Here is a 20,041-nt window from a genome sequence, read left to right on the forward strand (position 1 = left end):
ATGATCTGATATCATTTCTTCGTAAAATGATAAAAAAAAAGTTTTATTGAAAAATATAAATTACTCTAATTAATGAACATTTTCGCTAACTTTTTTATTTATAGTTCTACAACAAAAACTTACTGGACCAAAGTTGTAGAGAATTTAATTTGCAACAAATAATGTAAAAAATAAAATTGCGTCCTCTAAAAAACGCAAGATTAGGCCTAAAAAATGTAACATTTCAATGGACTATAATTATGTAATAACAATAGTTATGAAATAAATAATTATGTTTATTTTGTAAAAAGTTTTATCATGTTCATTTTATCGCTTAGAGCATTTTGTTGCAAGGCAAGATCTTTCATATCCCTGTTATGATAATCTTCGTTATTTAGATCCCACAGGCATGGGTTCCCATGCCTGTGGGATGTGGGATGCCTTCTACACTAATGATTAAATGTTCAATATCACTCATTGTCAATAATCGTATTCGTGGGTGCCCCAGCAATGATCACCGTTCGGAATTTTCGAATGTGTGTGGCGGGCCATACAAAATGTATGTAGGCTTTGCATCCGTTTCGTTTTTTTCCGTCAGGAATTCCTGATGCATGGGCTTGCATTCGGAAAGAACGGACGGAGAAAAAACCGTACGGAAAGTTATCGAATGTGTGTGACATTCATGACTTTTGTATGAATTTACTGCGTTCGGAGGCCCTGATTCGGAAAACGGATCAGGAAACCGTATCAGGAAAACTGATGTATGTGGCCGGCCTTAGGGACAAAAAAATGCACTGTGACAAAATGTGGAATTTCAATCTCCAGTAGCAGATTTTCGATTAGGATCGATTATTGGGCTCGGCCGCTTGGCCGCTAGTGATGCAGACTGGTACAGATGGGTCAGACCACGGTCAGACCAAGGGTACAGACACCCACAGAACAACAGACACCCAATTATTCTTGGTAGGTACGGATTGTCATGATTGTCAAATCTGAATTGTGAATTGACATTGACATATTTTGACAGTAAAAATCGCATGCTTTGTTGTGTGCGCGAAAAAGAAAAGTTTAAATTCAAAACATTTGCATTGAGTTTCCGTTATTTGTATTTTTTTTACTCCAATCTATTATTAATTAAATTCTTAAACAATTAAGGTCCTATGTATGATAAAATATTTGCAAACTATGTCGGCTATTCCTTCAGTTGTTCACTGGTTCCGATTGGATTTGCGTTTACACGATAATCTTGCATTGCGCAATGCAATTAACGAGGTGAATTTTTATTTTTTTCTCAAGTTCTATAAAGATAGATCTGCCAAATAGGTACTTTATGAATTACTTTATGTTTCAGGCTGAGAATAGAAAACACATTTTAAGACCCATATTCATAATCGACTCAGAAATCAAAGATCAAATACGTGGAAACAGACTACGATTTTTAATTCAGAGTCTTCAGGACTTGGATACAAATTTAAGAAAATTAAACACTCGCTTATACATAATCAAAGGAAAGCGAACTCAATGTCTACTGGAAGTTTTAAAGAAATGGGATGTGAAATACATAACTTCACAAGTTGATATTGATCCAGTTTATGTATCACAGGATGAAATTGTTGAGAAATATTGTGAAGAGAATAACATATTTATTGTCAAAAGAGTTCAGCACACAGTTTATGATTGTAATAGTGCCTTAAAGAAAAACAATGGAAATGTTCCAATGACATACCAAAAGTTTCTCTCATTGGTTAAAGATGTTCAGGTGAAGGAAACTATTGAAATCACAAAGCAAGTATCGGATAATTGTAAGCCTACAGACTTTGATTCTAAAGATTATGATGTACCAAGTTTGTCAGAAATGGGTTTGGATGAGTCTACTTTATCTGAGTGTAAATATCCAGGTGGTGAAACAGAAGCTCTTAAGAGACTCGATGTGTACATGGCTAAGAAGCAATGGGTATGTGCATTTGAAAAGCCAAACACTTCTCCAAACAGTATAGAGCCAAGTACAACAGTATTAAGTCCTTATTTAAGTCATGGTTGCTTATCAGCAAAACTTTTTTATCACAAACTAAAACAAGTGGAAAGTGGTAGTAGGCATAGTGAGCCCCCAGTTTCACTCTTGGGACAATTAATGTGGAGAGAATTTTATTATGTTGCTGGCACCGGTACAGAAAATTTTGATAAGATGGTTGGTAATGCTGTCTGTACACAGATACCTTGGAAGAAAAATGATGAGTACTTACAGGCTTGGGCAGAAGGTAGAACTGGTTATCCATTTGTTGATGCTATCATGCGCCAGTTAAGGCAAGAAGGGTGGATACACCATTTGGCGAGGCACATGGTAGCTTGCTTTTTAACTAGAGGAGATTTATGGGTCTCTTGGGAAGAAGGAGCTAAGGTTTTTGAAGATCTGTTGCTGGATTATGATTGGTCTTTAAATGCTGGTAATTGGATGTGGCTATCCGCTTCTGCCTTCTTTTATAAATTCTTCCGAGTGTACAGTCCTGTTGCATTTGGTAAGAAAACTGATAAAGAAGGTTTGTATATTCGTAAATATGTGCCTGAGCTGAAGAAATACCCTACTGAATATATTTATGAGCCCTGGAAAGCACCTAAATCTATACAAACTGCTGCAGGATGTATAATAGGAGTGGATTATCCAAAAAGAATTGTTGATCATGATAAGATACATAAAGAGAACTTACAGAAGATGTCTGCAGCGTATAAAATCAACAAGGAAAAGAAAGCAAAGAAAAGACCTAGATCTGATTAAGGATAACTTTTTTTATAGATGTATAAAAGATGATTCTGATTTTTTTTAACTAATGTTTTTCACAAATAAAATGTTTTGAGTGTTTCTTGTAGTTTCAATCGAGTAATTTAGATAGTCTAGATTCTAGAGATAAAATTATTTTGACTTTTTTATAATAAAAGAAACGTTAGATTTTGATAATAATATTTTTTTTTTATAATCATTAAATCGACATTATAATGTGATTTTACTTGAAATGAGATGAACTGAATTAAAAAAGACGTGTGGCACTCGGGGACTGCCGCGGTCAGAGGCCGCGGTAAAGCTATTGCATAGCATGCCTTCAAGCTACACCTCCGCCCGTCGGAGTGGGGAGCGTGAGGTTTTTTCGTTACGGAATGTCTCGATTATTCTCCCGCGCTCAAGGCCCGCGATAGAAGCTATGCAATAGCTTAAAAATAAGTATGTATAGGTCTACCAGAATCTGATGGCATATTTATATTTAAGAAATAAAAGATTTTCATATGGCAATTTTATTTGACAACTATCAAAATGGTTGTCAAATTATTTGTCTTCTTTGCAATTCTTGAATAATTTTTAGGATTTTGTCTAAAAAATCTTCGAAGATGTCGAAAAAGCCGCTGCGATCACAAGCAAGAGGTGTTGTTTATAATGTGTATAGAAAAACATTCGATGAAGAAGGGTCAAACACATCACAATTTTCAATTTTGAATATTTTATTGGTAAATTGGACTTACCCGTTTTGATACTTAAAATTAAAAATATTATAAGTAAGTAAGTAACTATAATATTGTTTTTTTATTACAATATAATTTTATGAAAACTTATTACAGGAGTTTCCAATATTGCTATGCGTCAAGTCCAAGCTGTCCAAGTCAATTTTGTAATAATTATTTGTGTATCTGTTAATACTTACGAAAATAAACATAGTTTTATTTTATTTTATTGTTATTTTATTTTATATAAAAAAATATTAGCATTATCTAGTTTTGATCTGCATTATCATTACATCCATATTTTTACATGGCTTAATGATAATGAATATACAAATATAGGTATGTGTTAATAATAATATGTATTACATAGATAAAAGTAATATGTATATTATACATGTAAGTAGTACCTACAAAATATTAAGTGGATATCTCATTATTTGGTACAGTATTGTTCACTTATGTAATGTGACTAATGATGTTGAGGACAAAATAAAAAATAAGCAGTATCAAGATCGGTCAGTCCATTTTCCCTAGGGTTGCACACTCAAAATTTTGATTTCCCCAATTGCCATCAGATTCTGGTTTACCTATACCTATTTATATTTATGTTATAAAATTTGTCTTTTTTACTCTGATAACACCACAGAACACTAAATGACAAATGACAGCTAGCAATTGACAGTTTGTAAGTTTGTAATGTCGAACTGTCAAACAGAAAATAAAAGAAAAGTGTCTTCTGGTTTATTGAAACTGGAACCGGAAAATGATATTTGTAAAAATAAATACATTTATTCCATCACAAACAATAACATGGATTAAATAGTGTTTATTGTTTACATTGAATTAATTTTGCTATCAATATGCTCGGCTGTATTTGGATGTTCCTCAGCATTATTAAATAAGGAATCATGTTATTCTTCAATCGATAACAATTAGCTGAACTATGGTACGTATATGTATTTAGACAAATTAAAAATTAATACACTTTTTAATTTTTATAGAAAGCTTTGAGATGCCATGACATAAGATGTCTGTTTTAAGCTTAAAAAAATAATAATATTTGGGGGGCGTTAACTGGTGGATTTGTCTAAAATCAGATCGATCTAGAATTAGGATTCACAGCTCTTCTACTCATGAATCTAGATAATAATACTCATGGCCAATATCAGTTCTTGGGCGCTATCCTAGTTTATACTATCCAAATTTGCAGTTCATATTGATTATAGCATTAGCATGAGCGAAAGTAGAGTTGGTGTCCTCTCTATTCCATCACCATCTTGACTGACATGACCAAAGACATAAAGTTTTTGTCACTTAGACAAACTTTAATCACTAGACCAAATAGAAAATCGTATTTGGCATACTGATCCCCTGAATATTTCATAACATCGTTTGAAAACTTAAAACTGTCTATTGGTATTTAGATATTGTAATTAGAAATTACGCTTCACTACTCTTTGACTAAAATTGAATGATTCAGTATTTTTTTGTTTTAAAATCACGTGGCAATGTAGTGGTTTAGGTGTATGAATATTCATTATGAGAGTATGAAAGTATATTAAACAGTAAATTTACATAGTTCACTATTTGAATTGGGTCACTCTAATTGCGTATCAGCATTCAATTAAACTTGATCATTTTGTAATGGCATTGTATGTGTGGTGGCCCATAAAAATCATAATTCCAATGCATTTATTAATAAAGAATATTTCCACTGAACAAGGTAGTTCAAGGACAAATACATTACACTTATGAAAAGTTCATCAAACTTTATTTTGTTGATGAAAGGTCTTGAAAATCTAATTAATGCCAACAATTGAGTCATTGAAAACACCAATGTGCCTCTGAAATCTAAATATGTATATATTTAAAAATCTTGTCATAGAGCTGATTTATTCTGTTATATTTTCTTCATTCTACCAGATGCAAGATCAACAGCATAACTTGCTGAGTGACATGAGTGATGAGTGAAGAGTATGTATATAAAAACATCACCCTGTTCAGATTATTAGTAAATTTAAAAATGCCTTTGCCTATTTAATATCTTTTATATCCAAGATTCCAATTTGGCACCTCTGTTGTAGAATCCACAAGACAATCATTGTCTTGTAGAATCCACAAGACCAATAGTGGCATACTATGTTATACTATCTATATTCTATATAATAACTAGCGGTTCGCCCCAGCTTCGCCCGTGGTACCTACATGTTTACGTTTTTTTTTTTCATAAAAACTATCCTATCTCTCAAGTTGGATCGAACTGCACATGGTGTGCGAATTTTATTATAATCGGTTTTGTGGTTTAGGAGTCCATTGAGGACAAACATTGTGACACGAGATTTATATATATTAAAGATATAATATAACAGTTACACTCTACTATGCAGGACATCTAATTGTGCAAAACTTCAACCAGTGTTATCCTACTAATATTATAAATGCGAAAGTTTGTGAGGATGTGTGTGTGTGTGTGTGTTTGTTACTCTTTCACGCAAATACTACTGAACCGATTACAATGAAATTTAGCACACATATAGAGGGTAACTTGGATTAACACATAGGATAGGTTTCATCCCGGAAATACTACGGGAACGGGAACTATGCGGGTTTTTCTTTCAAAACGCGGGTGAAGCCGCGGCCGGAAAACTACAACTAGTTTTCCGGCCGCGTCAGGTCAATCTGCCTTGTTTGTGCCTATATTAAACAACTTTAATATAGGCACAAACAAGGCAGATTGACCTTGTCTAAAGAGTTCTAGAATCAATAACCAGAATGACCTAAATAAGTCCATCTGTACAAATTATAAGCTGATCTCAATAACAGATTAGCCTATTCCCTTAAGTGCCATATAGTCTTGAAAATTATTGAAACTAGTACTTGATTAAGGCAGATATAATTGTCTCCATATTTTCTATGTTTCTTCTGCAATTTTGTTCTTAGGATCTTCAGCTTCTGTCTCAATCAAATGTCAATTTGATCAAATCAATTTGAAATCAAATGTAATTCATTTGACTTACACAAAGCTTTATGATGGAAAAGGTTTTAGGGCAAGTTCCTTCTTTACTTCAATTTTTCGAAAATTGGTTCAAGAACCACTTATGCACCCTTCATTGTGTTTTTTTTTATTTAGATTATAGCCTACCTTCATTTTCTATTTTCATTGTCTTGATTGTACCTCACATTTTCGTAAAATCAATTTGTTCAAATGGGAAGTAGGTGTCTACTCGAGTGGTCCATGTGGAATAGTAAATAGTATCTCTTTAACAAGAACAATTGTCCAATTGTGTATATACTCTCTAATCTATGGTTTAATGGGATAACAGGCTACTTCTCGCAAATAACTTCCTCTGGTTATGTGGACAGTGGAGCCTAGATTGAATAGAAAGCAATCTGGTTGGGTCTTGTGAATCTATTGCACTACCAATCAGTCATATAGTATCAGCTCAGTTCGTTACTGGTTATAAAATAAGGGTTTGGGCATATAAAATAAGGTAAATAAATACAGGTATTAATTATTATACCACCATTAAGTTATGATTTCACAAAAAATTCAAATAAAACTTTAATGTAAATCTTGCCTGCAAGTTGTAACCCTTTTGGAAATTGATTTCCTGCTCAAAGAATTTGACACAATATGTGATTGTTGTAAAGCAAAAAACTGACTCATCTTTACACTTTTTGTCTTTTTTTCCTTTTTCTCCTTCCAGCCAATCAATAAAATGCGTTGCTAAAAATGATTGTCTGTGTTACGGTATAACGTACGGTATAACACCTTTAATTTCATTCAGTCAAAAACAGACATAAGACATTTCAGTTTTTCATAATGATAACGCATTAGAATTCTACTTTATAGTTCCACTTCCAATATACAAAAAAAATAATTAATAAACTATGGGGAATTCTAAAACAAACGAATAAAAAACTTATATGTACTATAAAGTACTATAAATACCTAGAATTTCAGTAAGAACAATGTTTTTTACAGGTACCCACAGCTGGTTAACAAAACATTCCGATATGCAGCATTTGGGGTGTGCGTCGAATATTATGACTGGATAAAACCGGTAAGTATGTTAATATCTCCTTGGTTTGAACCTATTGTTTAATTGAATTGATTTTCCGCAAACATTTGCATCGAATCTATAATAGTACTAGCGATTCGCCCCGGCTTCGCCCGTGGTACCTACATGTTTACGTTTTTTTTCATAAAAACTATCCTATCTCTCAAGTTGGATCGAACTGCACATGGTGTGCGAATTTTATTATAATCGGTTAAGTGGTTTAGGAGTCCATTGAGGACAAACATTGTGACACGAGATTTATATATATTAAGATAAGATGAATATTTCAGTTGAAATACCTAATAAGGTAAAGAAATTACTCCAAATCAGGTATTTAAATCAATTTTCGTCGAATTTGTGTAGCATTTTTGAATGATGTACTTATTACAAAAAAACACAATTTTTATACTAATAATTGTTATAGTTCAGGATACATCGCCCATTTTTGCAAGTGACTACTATCAAGCTGATTTTCCGTTTGTAGCTTTATTTTGATGAGACACCGAATAATTTCGTGTACGAAACTCTCGATTGTGGTAGCTAACAGAGATAACAAGGATAAAATTTTTTGATTTGATGGTTCTCAAATATTTATCACGCAATTTGTAGGACAATATGTCTGTTGAATTATATAAACATTAACTAAGTGAAAACAAAAAAATCAGCTTGTTAGTAATCATTTATGATGACCTCGTTATCGATACACTTTGGAAAGGGGGACTCTTTGAACAAACCATAGATTTTGTAGGACAAATATTTTTTCGAATAATTTAGGTAATTATCTTGAGATTGAACAAAAAAAAATTCATTCAGTTAGTAATAAATATTTGAGAACCATCAAATAAAAAATTTTTATCCTTGTTATCTCTGTTAGCTACCACAATCGAGACTTTCGTACACGAAATTATTGGGCGTCTCATCAAAATAAAGCTACAAACGGAAAATCAGCTTGATAGCTGTAGTCACTTGCAAAAATGGGCGATGTATCCTGAACTGTTATTACCAAACAATAAATAGGTACCTGGTACTTACTGAAAACGTCTCGTCATGTATTGAAAACGTTGTGAGTATTGTAAAATAAACTGATTTTTTCTCATAAACTGAAACTGCAGATTGAGATATAAAACAAAGTAATTCAGTTTAATAGCATATTATTATTTCAAGATCAAGATTGTTTATTATATGTATACTAGAAACCCATTAATCAATGAAAAAGTGCATGAAGAGATGACATTGCATTATTTTGCAAACCTATGACTAATACGTCATCGACTAGATTCCCGCAATTACTATATCCATTCTGTTTACATCGAATACTAGCTGATCCAGCAACCGTTGTTCTGCCAGGATAACCTCACGCCCAAGGGATTATAATAGAGTTAGAAATTATTCAAAATAATAACATTTCTTTTCATACAAATCCATCAAAACGTTTCCGTGGAGTATTGAAACTACTAACACTGTGCTATATGATAATTTTTTGTGGTCACAACACAAGATATTGTTTAGTCTTGGTTTTGTCCACGGAAATATAGGTATAGTCACTACATACCTAGTGCAAAAAACAGTCGTCGCTGTCTACGTCTAGGGACGGATCTACGTATACCTAAATCGTTTTTTAAAAATGTGTCACTAATTAATTTTACAATTTTCTTTTGAACAAGTAATAACAATGTAAAAAAAAATACTTTTTTTCATTTCATTTCATTTTATTACTAGTATGTATTTTAAAATATTGAAGATCCCAAATTAGTCAACGAAGTGCGTTTTCATTGAATCACGTGCAGTTAAATAAAGTGATAAATTAAAGCGTATCTATCGCGTGGCAAATTCATGTTTAAAAAAATATTAAACCGTTTTTGCTACTTTTGATAACATTGAAAATTTATTAGTCAGATAGTAGATAGTGATTTATGTCATGAATGATGAGATTTACATTTTTCTATGTAGTTTAGAAAATATAGTGGGAATTGTTTTTTTATTTATTTTTAAACGTAAATTATTAAACTTCGCTTGTCCAAGTCTTAAAATAAAAAAAAAAATCTATTTTTCTCAGGAATGTGTGAATTGAATGCTGAAATTCATATCGAACCTTTTCGTGATAAAATTAATCAAAAACAAACGGGTATTTTTTCCCGTAAATACAGAATCTTGAAATTTTATAGCACAGATGACGGAAAAATTACAAAAAGCATCAATTTAAAGTAACAACATAATATAAAAACGATGACAGTTATGTTTATAGTATTGAAAATCTTAAGGTTTCCTTCCTGTCGTAAATCAAATCACCAATAGATAATGATATGATTTTGTTTTAATAAAATGGTATGACCGCCATGACATGGCAGATTAAAATTACTGAAGATAAAAATCTTGTTCCTTTATTATTCACATAGGCATTGCACAAGGTTTCATCACGTTTGTATGAAGCTGAAAATCTGCTTGGTGTACCTACATGACATACAATACTGCTGAGTCATGCACCATAGAGTTTGAGATGCTAAAAAAGATCTGTATCATTCTATTTTTTGCAAGGCCTTGAGATTATTGCTGTGTATAAATAGTTCGGCAGTAATTTGTAATGTATCTAAACTTTACGAATTGAATTACTTTTGAATTTTTTGGAAAGATTAATTAAAAAAAAAAAAATACCTAGAAAGAGATTGCCTGGCGCAAAGGCATGCCAACATGCGAGTTTGTATGTACGTGCAAACCTGAGGTTTTAGTAATTTGACGTATTTTATTGTTGCTGTTATGTAAATGATCTTACCTATTTTATAATAATATAAGATTACTTACAGAACAAGCGTTCTTAGGTATTGTGATATTCTGTAAAACTAAGTTTAGGTTCAAAATAAATTCATAGCTTCTGTGAAAAAAGCAGCGAAAATCGGTTTAATCGCTTAGGCATTAATTACATGGTAGCAATCATATGTAAACAAATATGTAATATAATTTTTTTATTGCTATGATATGATTTGGTAGACTAAATATAATGATTATCATGGATATCTCAATATAGACTTTTTATCTCATGAATATTCAGATAGAGGCAAGAATTTGCACCATAATCTTAAAGACTGCTCGTACCACCTTACTCGATAATGTTCCACTTGTGATATTTAGTTCATTGCCTTCAGACCGCATTTGTGGCTAACCCAATACTATTCTATTATCATTAACTGAGATATGGCAGAAATTCATACACCTGAGTCAGTCAGTCCGTTTAACTTAAAGCCGGTTAAACACATCGCGATCGCGTCATAAAGCGAAGTGCCGTAGCCGCGGACACTCGCTTCGATTGAAAAAAAAAAACAGTTGTCAATTTACCCGCCAATTTTGCAAATAAGTGTTAGTGTTTGTGTGCCGTGTTTTGAATCTGTATTTTCGGGTATGTTTTAGTTTTTCCAATGTGTTAGAAAATTTAAAAAAACGCAAAGAATTATTTTTTGGAAAAAATAAGGAGAGGATAGGACATTTTTTTTTAATTCTGCATTTAAAATAATTGTTAAGTACTGGCAATTGTCTTGTTTTAATGCTTTTAAAAATACAGGACGTTTTATTTTTAAGTTTCGACACAAGTTTATAAACTGTATACGGCAATTTTAACTGGCAAAATAAAACTAACAAAAAGTTGTACTGTAAGAGTTTGCGAGTTATTTTTTGCCGGCATAAAACATACTTTTAGACCGCCTAACCGTGAATATACCTAAGCTTTATTAAAATACACATTATTTATTAAGATTTATTTTATCCATTGGTATTTGCAATTCAAATCAAGGTTGTGCGAATGTAATTAAATTAAATAGTTTAGTATGTCTTTAGTTTAAAGCTAGCATTTAAATTGTAAACCTAATAATAATATTGATTTATATTTTATACCTAGATAATATTTAAAGATACACACAATTCACTAGTTCCACTTTTATTATGATTTTTATTACAAAAAACAAACAGTTTTCAATAAAAGTGGAACTAGTTAATTTTTTACTATAAAATGCAGTTCTATAAATAACAATACAAAGTATAAACTATATCTAGGTTTAGGAATGCGGTAATAACCTCGTTGTCCTATTCTCACGAAAGTAATCATGCTCTTGGCAAAAAGCGAACAATAACATTGATTAGACCCGTAAATAAATTCAATATATTTAACAACAAACAATAAACACAAATTATACATGGATTATAAATTATAATTAATCAGTTAACTACGAGTTATGATTTTTTGCCTAGTTATACGCTTTATTGGATTACCATTCCGTTGATTAAAATATTATTCGTACCTAGTGTATATTTTGGTCGTTCTTTTTTAAGAAAAAAATTATTTTTTATATTTCTAGACGAACGACGATTTTATTTAAAAAATACAACGAGGCACATTCGGCATGGTTCATGGAGAAAAATTAAGTTAAGCTTTTAATTATAGATATTTATATGAAAGTATGTCTTTCTGTCTACCTATATATGTTGTCCACAGACATAGATATGTATGTCTGTGATGTTGTCAGTTTTTTACGTTTTCGCAAAAAAAAATCTGTCTGAATGTTTTTATAAAAATCGATCGAAATAAAAATAAAAAATCTAGGATGAACCATAAACAACTAAAATTATTGCTATATAAAGCAATATTTTTAATAATAAATTGCATTCACAGATTTATCTTTATGTGAAAAGCGCCAACCGGAAAGTTAACTACACATGGTTTTTCTTTTCATATCACGTCTTCTTTAATGTTATGCGCGATACTTAACTAACAAAAGAAAATGACGTCTCCATATAATTGTTTGAGCTCAAAGAACTCGTGTATTTTTAACGTCTTTGCAGGTGATAGGTCAAATTTTTCTGAGGTGTAGTTAAAAATAGAACACTCGTGTCATTTATAAGGTGGAAATTAACATAATATAAAAAGGCACAAATAACTATTGCTGTTTCAAAAATTCCTATACCGTATTTAACGAAGGTATAGAGAGAGGCAATATCCATTTAATTAAAACATTTTCATCTTGTTAACTAGATTAAGAACATTAGTAAAAAATCTACGGTTTTAATTTTCGTCTCCAAATACAACTATTCATAGCATAAATTTCCACTTTCACTTCTTAAAGGATTTGAACATAGTTTTAAATTAGAGAAAGGCTATAGGATCTAATTAATTACACAAACACATATTTCCGAATATTTGACCGACAGAATTAACACCGTCAAATATCATTCGCGTACATTGACACCACAGACTCGAATAAAATAGCTGTCGTAAATAGAAAACTAATTCAGATTTGAGAAATGCAAGACGTAGTAATTACGTAGATGTAATTAATTTTTACATTGTAATTTCATTCAGCACGAAGTAATCAGATAATGTCTCGTAATACGCATCATTTGTTTTGTCTCGTCACGATACGAGCGCCCGTTATCAGTTAGGTATTAGGATTTTAATTGGTTGATTAATTGTTAATTGTTTCAAATTATAAATAGATATTATATTAGTTTATTCATAAAAGTACGGATAGTTTTGTTATAAGTAGGCCACGCAGTTGTATTTTTTTCATCCATTTACTGGAGCACATTGCTGATAAATTTTGAGAATCTGGAAGATTTGGTCCTAGAAAGAGGAAGCTTCCTGAGCTTATTAAAATAGTATAAATATGCTGAAATCAATGAGTTTCGGTGGTTTAAAAAATTGTTATTTGCATTCTGAATCTTTCAAAAACATTCAATAAACCTCTAGTAATTGAATAAATACTAAGTTAAGTTATGAATAGATAAATCTCACGGTTGAATTTCGTGTCCTTTCGGCTATTGAGACTTCGAGGTAAGTCATTGGCTTCATCTAATAACAAGGCTATCTAGTGACAAGTACTCAGTGCCTATCGTATGCTTAAAATACTTGAAGTACTTTATCTATTTGTAAGCCCTTTCACGTTTTATTATTCGGCTTCCATCTAATATATAAAAATCAATGCCACTTTTCGTTGTAATTCCATAACTCGAGAACGGCTGAACCGATTTCGATAATTCTTTTTTTATTATATTCCTTGAAGTACGAGGATGGTTCTTATGTAGAGAAAACGTAAACATGTACCACGGGCGAAGCCGGGGCGGACCGCTAGTATATGCATAAAATCGGGTTATATTACGTTGCTGTATGGAATATCTTGGGTGACGCATTTTTATTTTTTTTCTCTGTAAGGGTTTTCTTCATAATCAGGATGTCTTTTTTGATCAGTGTTTTTTGATTGTGCGTTTTGAACATTTTCGCCATGTTTCAAAATAATAAGAACATGATTTCTTTTGGTACTTACTAAATAAAGACAGAAGGTCTATGTCACTAGTTTCATTGCGAACCAAAATTTGGAGATATCTTTAGTTCCTTTTTTTTATTTTCTCTAGCAATACATACTACGTAGGCGGTCCCAAAATTACCCGACCTGACTTACGTACTGGCAGTTTTATTCGATTAAATACTCTTTTTAAAAAGTCTGATCAATGGGGATTTTAAATTTGGAATTCGAACACGCTAGGTCATTTGTCATTTGTTTTGTAGTCCTTGAAAGTGAACGCTGTTAGAGAATTTTCTAATATGGATAAAATTGGTCTACGATACGTCATTCAATACTTTTATTTGAAAGGCCTCAGCCCAACTAACATAAAAGAAGAGCTAGATTCTACATTGGGGGAGTCTTCTCCTTCGTTTACAACGGTAAAATATTGGGTGGCCGAGTTCAAACGTGGCCGAACGAACTGTCAAGATGAACCTCGCTGTGGGCGACCAAATGAGGTGACTTCGCCAGAAATGGTAAAAAAATCCACAAAATTGTATTGGATGATCGTCGACTAAAAGTGCGCGAGCTAGCAGATATGGTAGGCATTTCAAAAAGTGCAGTACATCGTATCTTAACTGAAAACTTGGACATGAGGAAGCTGTGCGCAAGGTGGGTGCCGCGATTACTCACACTAGAGCAAAAACAGCGTCGTGAGGATGTTTCAGTCGAGTGTTTGACAAAATTTCAAAGCAATAGTGCAGAGTTTTTGCGTCGATTTATTACCATGGATGAAACGTGGGTTCATTATTTCACACCGGAGACGAAAGAACAGTCAAAGCAATGGACCGCAAGGGGAGAATCGGCCCCAAAGAAGGCAAAAACGGTTCCATCGGCAGGAAAAGTCATGGCATCGGCTTTCTGGGACGCTCGTGGAATAATCTTCATAGATTATCTACCAAGAGGAAAAACCATTAACGGCGAGTATTATGCAAACTTGTTGCAGCGTCTAAGTGAAGAAATAAAGATAAAACGGCCTCATCTATCAAAGAAAAAAGTTTTGTTTCATCGGGACAACGCGCCAGTCCACACCTCCGGCATTGCGATTGCTAAAATCGAAGAATTAAAGTTTGAATTGCTACCTCATGCACCTTATTCACCAGATTTGGCCCCATCTGATTATTTTCTGTTCCCAAACTTAAAAAAATGGCTCGGTGGGAAAAGATTTGCAAGCAATGAAGATGTTGAGTCTACGGTTAATGCCTATTTTGAAGAGCTTGACAGTTCCTACTACAGACGCGGCATTGAAGCTATAGAGCACCGCTGGGAAAAGTGTAAAGGACTACAAGGAAGCTATGTAGAGAAATAAATATAATTTATTCCATATTTATTGTTTTTTCTTGGTTAGGTCGGCTACTTTTGGGACTGCCCTCGTAAGATTTAGTCATTTGTACTAGAATTCCTGACTGTGAGTGGTGGTGCATGAGGTTACTAGTATTTCCTCTGACGTCAGCTCTGAATGAAGTTGCACGGGAATACCCGCTGCACCTACGCTATTGTATTTCGTCATTCTATAGCTTTTATTATAGCTTTGATATTTATCTATTCGAAAATGTATTTTCTACTTTATTAAAAAAGACAGATTTTCAAAATTATTTTTTATTCGAAAGTGGATGAAACTCCCTACCTGGTACCATATACATATACTTCATCGCGGTTGGATCCTAGGTTTCGGAGATACATCAAAAAATGTAATAAAATCAACACAGCTGATCTCGGTTATTTTTCTACCGATAATCTGATAATTCTCAAAATATAAAGACGATGTGAGTTATTTGGTATCTCCGAATTCCATTGTCCAGAGTCCATTGACAATGAAATATGCATGGTTAAATAATTTATTCAATGTAGTGTAATGGTATCGTATTTGGTGACTCCCGTGAAATTTTGATTTGGGATGGTTTATCGTAAGAATGTAATATGAATTTAAGACAAATGTTGAACTTGAGAAATAGTTTAGAAAAACATTGTATGTTTGGCATTCATGAAGTCATAAACCATTTATAATGATTGCACGGTAATCTATAGCATATGTATTACAGTACTATTTTAGTACCCGGTAGTCTAAGATCGAGGCCGTCTTTATGAATAAATTAATACTCTTTTGCAAATTCCTTTAGTTAATTATTTGTCAATTTAAATATTGCTGCAATCAAAACGCAACTAAGATTATAAATTTCGAATAATATTATTTCTACTACTAGATTTCCGCTCGCGGCTTCGCCCGCGTTTGCAAAGGAAAACCCGCATAGTTCCCGTTCCCGTGGGATTTCCGGGATTAAAACTATCCTATGTGTTAATCCAAGTTACCCTCTATATGTGTGCTAAATTTCATTGTAATCGGTTCAGTAGTTTTTACGTCAAAGAGTAACAAACATCCATACATCCATACTTACAAACTTTCGCCTTTATAATAGTATTAAGATTAATTCGTCGTTGTTTTTGAATGTAAGACTTTCTTTGACCCTATTTAACGTGAAAAGATTTCCAATTCCGTTAAAGGGTTCTAATGATATGTGAAAATGTCCCAGTTTGCGGAAACTATTAACACAACATATCTAGAACTATTCATTATTAAATATGGACAATATAGTCTCTATTTCATTGTGATAAGGTTTAGAATATAACAGACTAGTTACAAGTATCAAGATTGTTTTGAGAATGCGTTTATTGTACGCGATATTGTTGATGTTTAGTTTAATTGTTGATGTTACAAGTTTGGTTGGTCTCGTGAAAACATTACCAAACAATTCTGTTTAGGTATTCTATCCTTTATTTCAATAGTTTCTTAACTATTATGGATTATTTGGATTATTTATTCGCATATTAACTTGATGAAATTAATGATGTTTCTCCTACCTAGGTTTAGCATGAATTTTCGATAACTGATCGATCTCTAATCTACATTCCAATACAATAACAATCCTTCTATTGGTAATTTACAAGCTTTCCTCAGAAATTTGATTGCTAGATAGAGGTCTTATGTAACTTTAAAAATAAAAATTTTTTGACTTCAATTGCAATACACTAAATAATAACGCTTTCAGAGATGATATATGTATGCCCAATGGTTATTATACTAATCAGCAACACTAATGTATAGTCTATAATATATTTAATTACAAAGAAAGGTCTACCATCGTTAGGGATTTCCGCGAATATATCGAGTGTAATGCGTCCACTCAGGTGCAAGATCTTATGCTCTGTACTTGGAAACGAAAGCTGGCCTAACGGGTCAGTAATTATGCCTACAGGATGTCCTCTCATGGGACAGTGACCATGTTTTCGAAATTATGTTTTTCGTGTCTGCGGAATTTGGTCCTCTCCAGGGAATCGGTGACCACGTTTTTGAAATTTCTTTTTTCGTGTCTGCGGTTTTTGTTCTTCGTGGATAAGTTTGAAATGTGTGGACCGAAAAGATGAAGATGTAGCTGACTAATAATTATTTTTTTTAAATGGATGCAGATAGTAGGAGCAAATGTGCAATGACTATAATGGGAATTAGCCTCGCGAGAATACTATATGTACTTCTAATTTTTTTCAATTTTGGCGGTTAATTAGTATATCGCTCGGTTCTTCAAGTTTCTTATTGAAATATTCAAATTTAAAACTTCATAGAATGAAGACGTTTTCCTGTAGGTATAGCATGTTGAAAGAAGTGTTATTACCAACTGTGTTTATTCAATTTGTTTTTGTTAAGTTGTCTTTCGATTGTTATTGAATTTGTTATGTATGGAATATAATTACATAGATAAAAGTAACCGTTTTATATGTAAAATTGAATCGTACAGATACGTAATCGTATAGGTATGTGTTCTTATTATAGGTACAGGTTAAATTTATACTATTATATAATATTGATAAATTCAAATTGAGATAATCGCATCTTTTTTATTAATTATTATACTAAAAAAGGTATTCCTTTAGAAATATCCAGGCTTGTTATAGCTAGATAGCCTAGATACATTTTAAAACCGGTATATTGAATCTTTATGAATATCTTTATTTTCACCTTAAATGAACCCTTTTGAATGCGATTTTTGGGAGCTAAAAAACATTTTTTAAAATATTATTCTTGAAACACGTTTTTAATTTTATATTAAAATCTGCTTATTTTTATAGTCACCTAAAAACCATTCCTAATTTTCAATATGTCTGGTGAAGTAACGATGTTCTTGAAATATCTAACCTTTCTTAAATAAAGTTTTGACCTTGTGGGTAGTGTCGAAAAATTATTGGTCTGATTACTTAACAAAAGGTATACAACAGTCAATTTGTATGTTATATGTTGTGACTGAGTATAAAGTATCTTTGAAATATTAGTACAAATTACCAAATTGCTTTACTTCCGTGATACCTACCCAATGAAAAAGTAGCCTCTATTATGTAATTCAGGCTATTATACAATAAATAAATTATATGTAAAGCACATTTCAGCTTCGTTCAATGTTCTGTGCGTTTACACAAGTGCAAAGACTGCATAACCAAACATAGACACTTTCTTACTTTCAGACTTATGTACACTTTTTTATCTACACTAATATTATAAAGAGGAAAACCTTGTTTGTTTGTTTGATTGTAATGAATAGGCTCATAAACTACTGGACCGACATTATCCACGAGTAATATAGGCTATATTATATTATCACGCTAAGACCAACAGGAGCGGAGCCACGCGGGTGAAACCGCGCGGCACAGCTAGTATAATATATTTTAACTCATTGCACGTACATAATACACAGTATGATATCATATTTTGTCAATATATTGGCAATTAATATTAACAATTGGTAATTTAGACAAAGGACAATAGTGAGAGATATTTACGGATAGTAAATAAAACATAATATTATGTAAAGTCATTTTAAATAGGTACTCGAGTATATTATTCATTTAATTGCATACTTTTTTACTGAATTTATTATATTTAGTCAAGAGATAGAAGATAAAATGTATCCTTGAAATGATGTCTTGTAAAATTTATTATTTAAGCGTGTCACGATTTCGTTACATCTCAGCACTATTTGCATCATGAAATATATAATATGTTTAATTCATATGTTTTTATTATGATATTGGGTTTGTTATGAAGTTATGAACATATGCCCATCTCACGATAAATGCGTCAGATTTAGGGGCGTAATATGTTTACTAATAAATTAATGTTATCATCTAAAAGCGTTTAACTGAATTCCTGGATATGAAAACGTCAATAAACTTTATATTTTGTACCTATACATTTTTGAATACAATTCTATTCGAAATAATATTTTAAATGTTAATATTGTAGACGCACGTTGAACACGTAACGCTTCGTTTACATAGTTTTGCATATTTTATAATATTTTAAAAACGTTACACTCTTTAATACGTATTTAAGTGTAAATGTGTGGTGATCCCATTCGTTGTGTTGTTTTTTTTTGTATAAAATAGCATTTTCTTAACGTTTTAATAGCGTTTAGTTCTTGTAGTGTAAGTGTAATCTGTAAGTTATTGAGTTGTAATGAATTGAAAAATTCGATATACTTTATTGTGAAGAAAACTTTATTGGAAATCATTAATCAATAATCCTTGCGCAGATAGCGCGTAGTATTTTCAGTTATAGGTATATTGAATTGTTACAAACTTTCGATTTGTAAGGTAAATAAAACACCTGTTGTTATACAATGTAACTTATTTATGTATGGCACGTATTTACTCAAAATTAATCGACCGATATTTTTAGAATGACAATATCGCAAGGACAGTAAGTATATACTATCAATATTTATTTTCCTTCACGAATAATTTCAGAAAAAACTCCTTACGTTTTTTTTAATCTAAAGATCAATCCAATTGTTGTCTAATTATCTGCGTGTGCTTCATCCAAATGTTTATTTCGTTTAGTTCAACGACCGTAGCTTTTAGCACTTTCGTGTGTACGCGGTTCTTTTGCAAAGTTGTTGTTATTGAGCATTTCAATGATGGGGAACTAACAGAATACAAACTAAAATGAGAAAGACAATAGAATGTGTTAAAAATCCTTACGGATGTAGGTTTGGAACTGTTTGGAACACTTTCTTCTTGCTATCGTGATTTCAATTATAAGTGTGTATCGGAACAAGTGTTCTGCAATTTTTGGGATTTATTGTAGACTAGCTTACCGCCCGCGGCTTTGCCCGCTATGTCTAAAACCTAATAAATTATATA

At 32.1% G+C, this 20,041-nt stretch overlaps 2 protein-coding genes across 5 annotated transcripts in view; both read left to right on the forward strand.

The window, feature by feature from the left end:
* Nucleotides 1–980: 980 nt before the first annotated feature.
* LOC123692803 (cryptochrome-1) lies at nucleotides 981–2,836 on the forward strand. Its single transcript, XM_045637599.1, has 2 exons — nucleotides 981–1,251; nucleotides 1,331–2,836. The coding sequence occupies exons 1-2, from the start codon at nucleotides 1,144–1,146 to the stop codon at nucleotides 2,750–2,752; spliced, it is 1,530 nt and encodes a 509-aa protein (XP_045493555.1). The 5' UTR covers nucleotides 981–1,143; the 3' UTR covers nucleotides 2,753–2,836.
* Nucleotides 2,837–4,195: 1,359 nt separating this feature from the next.
* Nucleotides 4,196–20,041, forward strand: part of LOC123692477 (cystinosin homolog) — a 33,221-nt gene continuing 17,375 nt past the window's right edge. Inside the window, exons 1-2 of one of the 4 annotated variants that reach the window (XM_045637233.1) lie at nucleotides 4,196–4,414; nucleotides 7,454–7,532. The gene's annotated coding sequence lies outside the window, so the exon portion shown is untranslated. Of the gene's footprint in view, nucleotides 4,415–6,914; nucleotides 6,960–7,453; nucleotides 7,533–10,753; nucleotides 10,921–20,041 lie in introns of those variants that run through there. The other 3 variants (XM_045637234.1, XM_045637232.1, XM_045637236.1) reach the window with 3 other exon arrangements.

Source organism: Colias croceus, chromosome 6 (assembly GCF_905220415.1).
Source record: "Colias croceus chromosome 6, ilColCroc2.1".
NCBI lineage: Eukaryota > Metazoa > Arthropoda > Insecta > Lepidoptera > Pieridae > Colias > Colias croceus.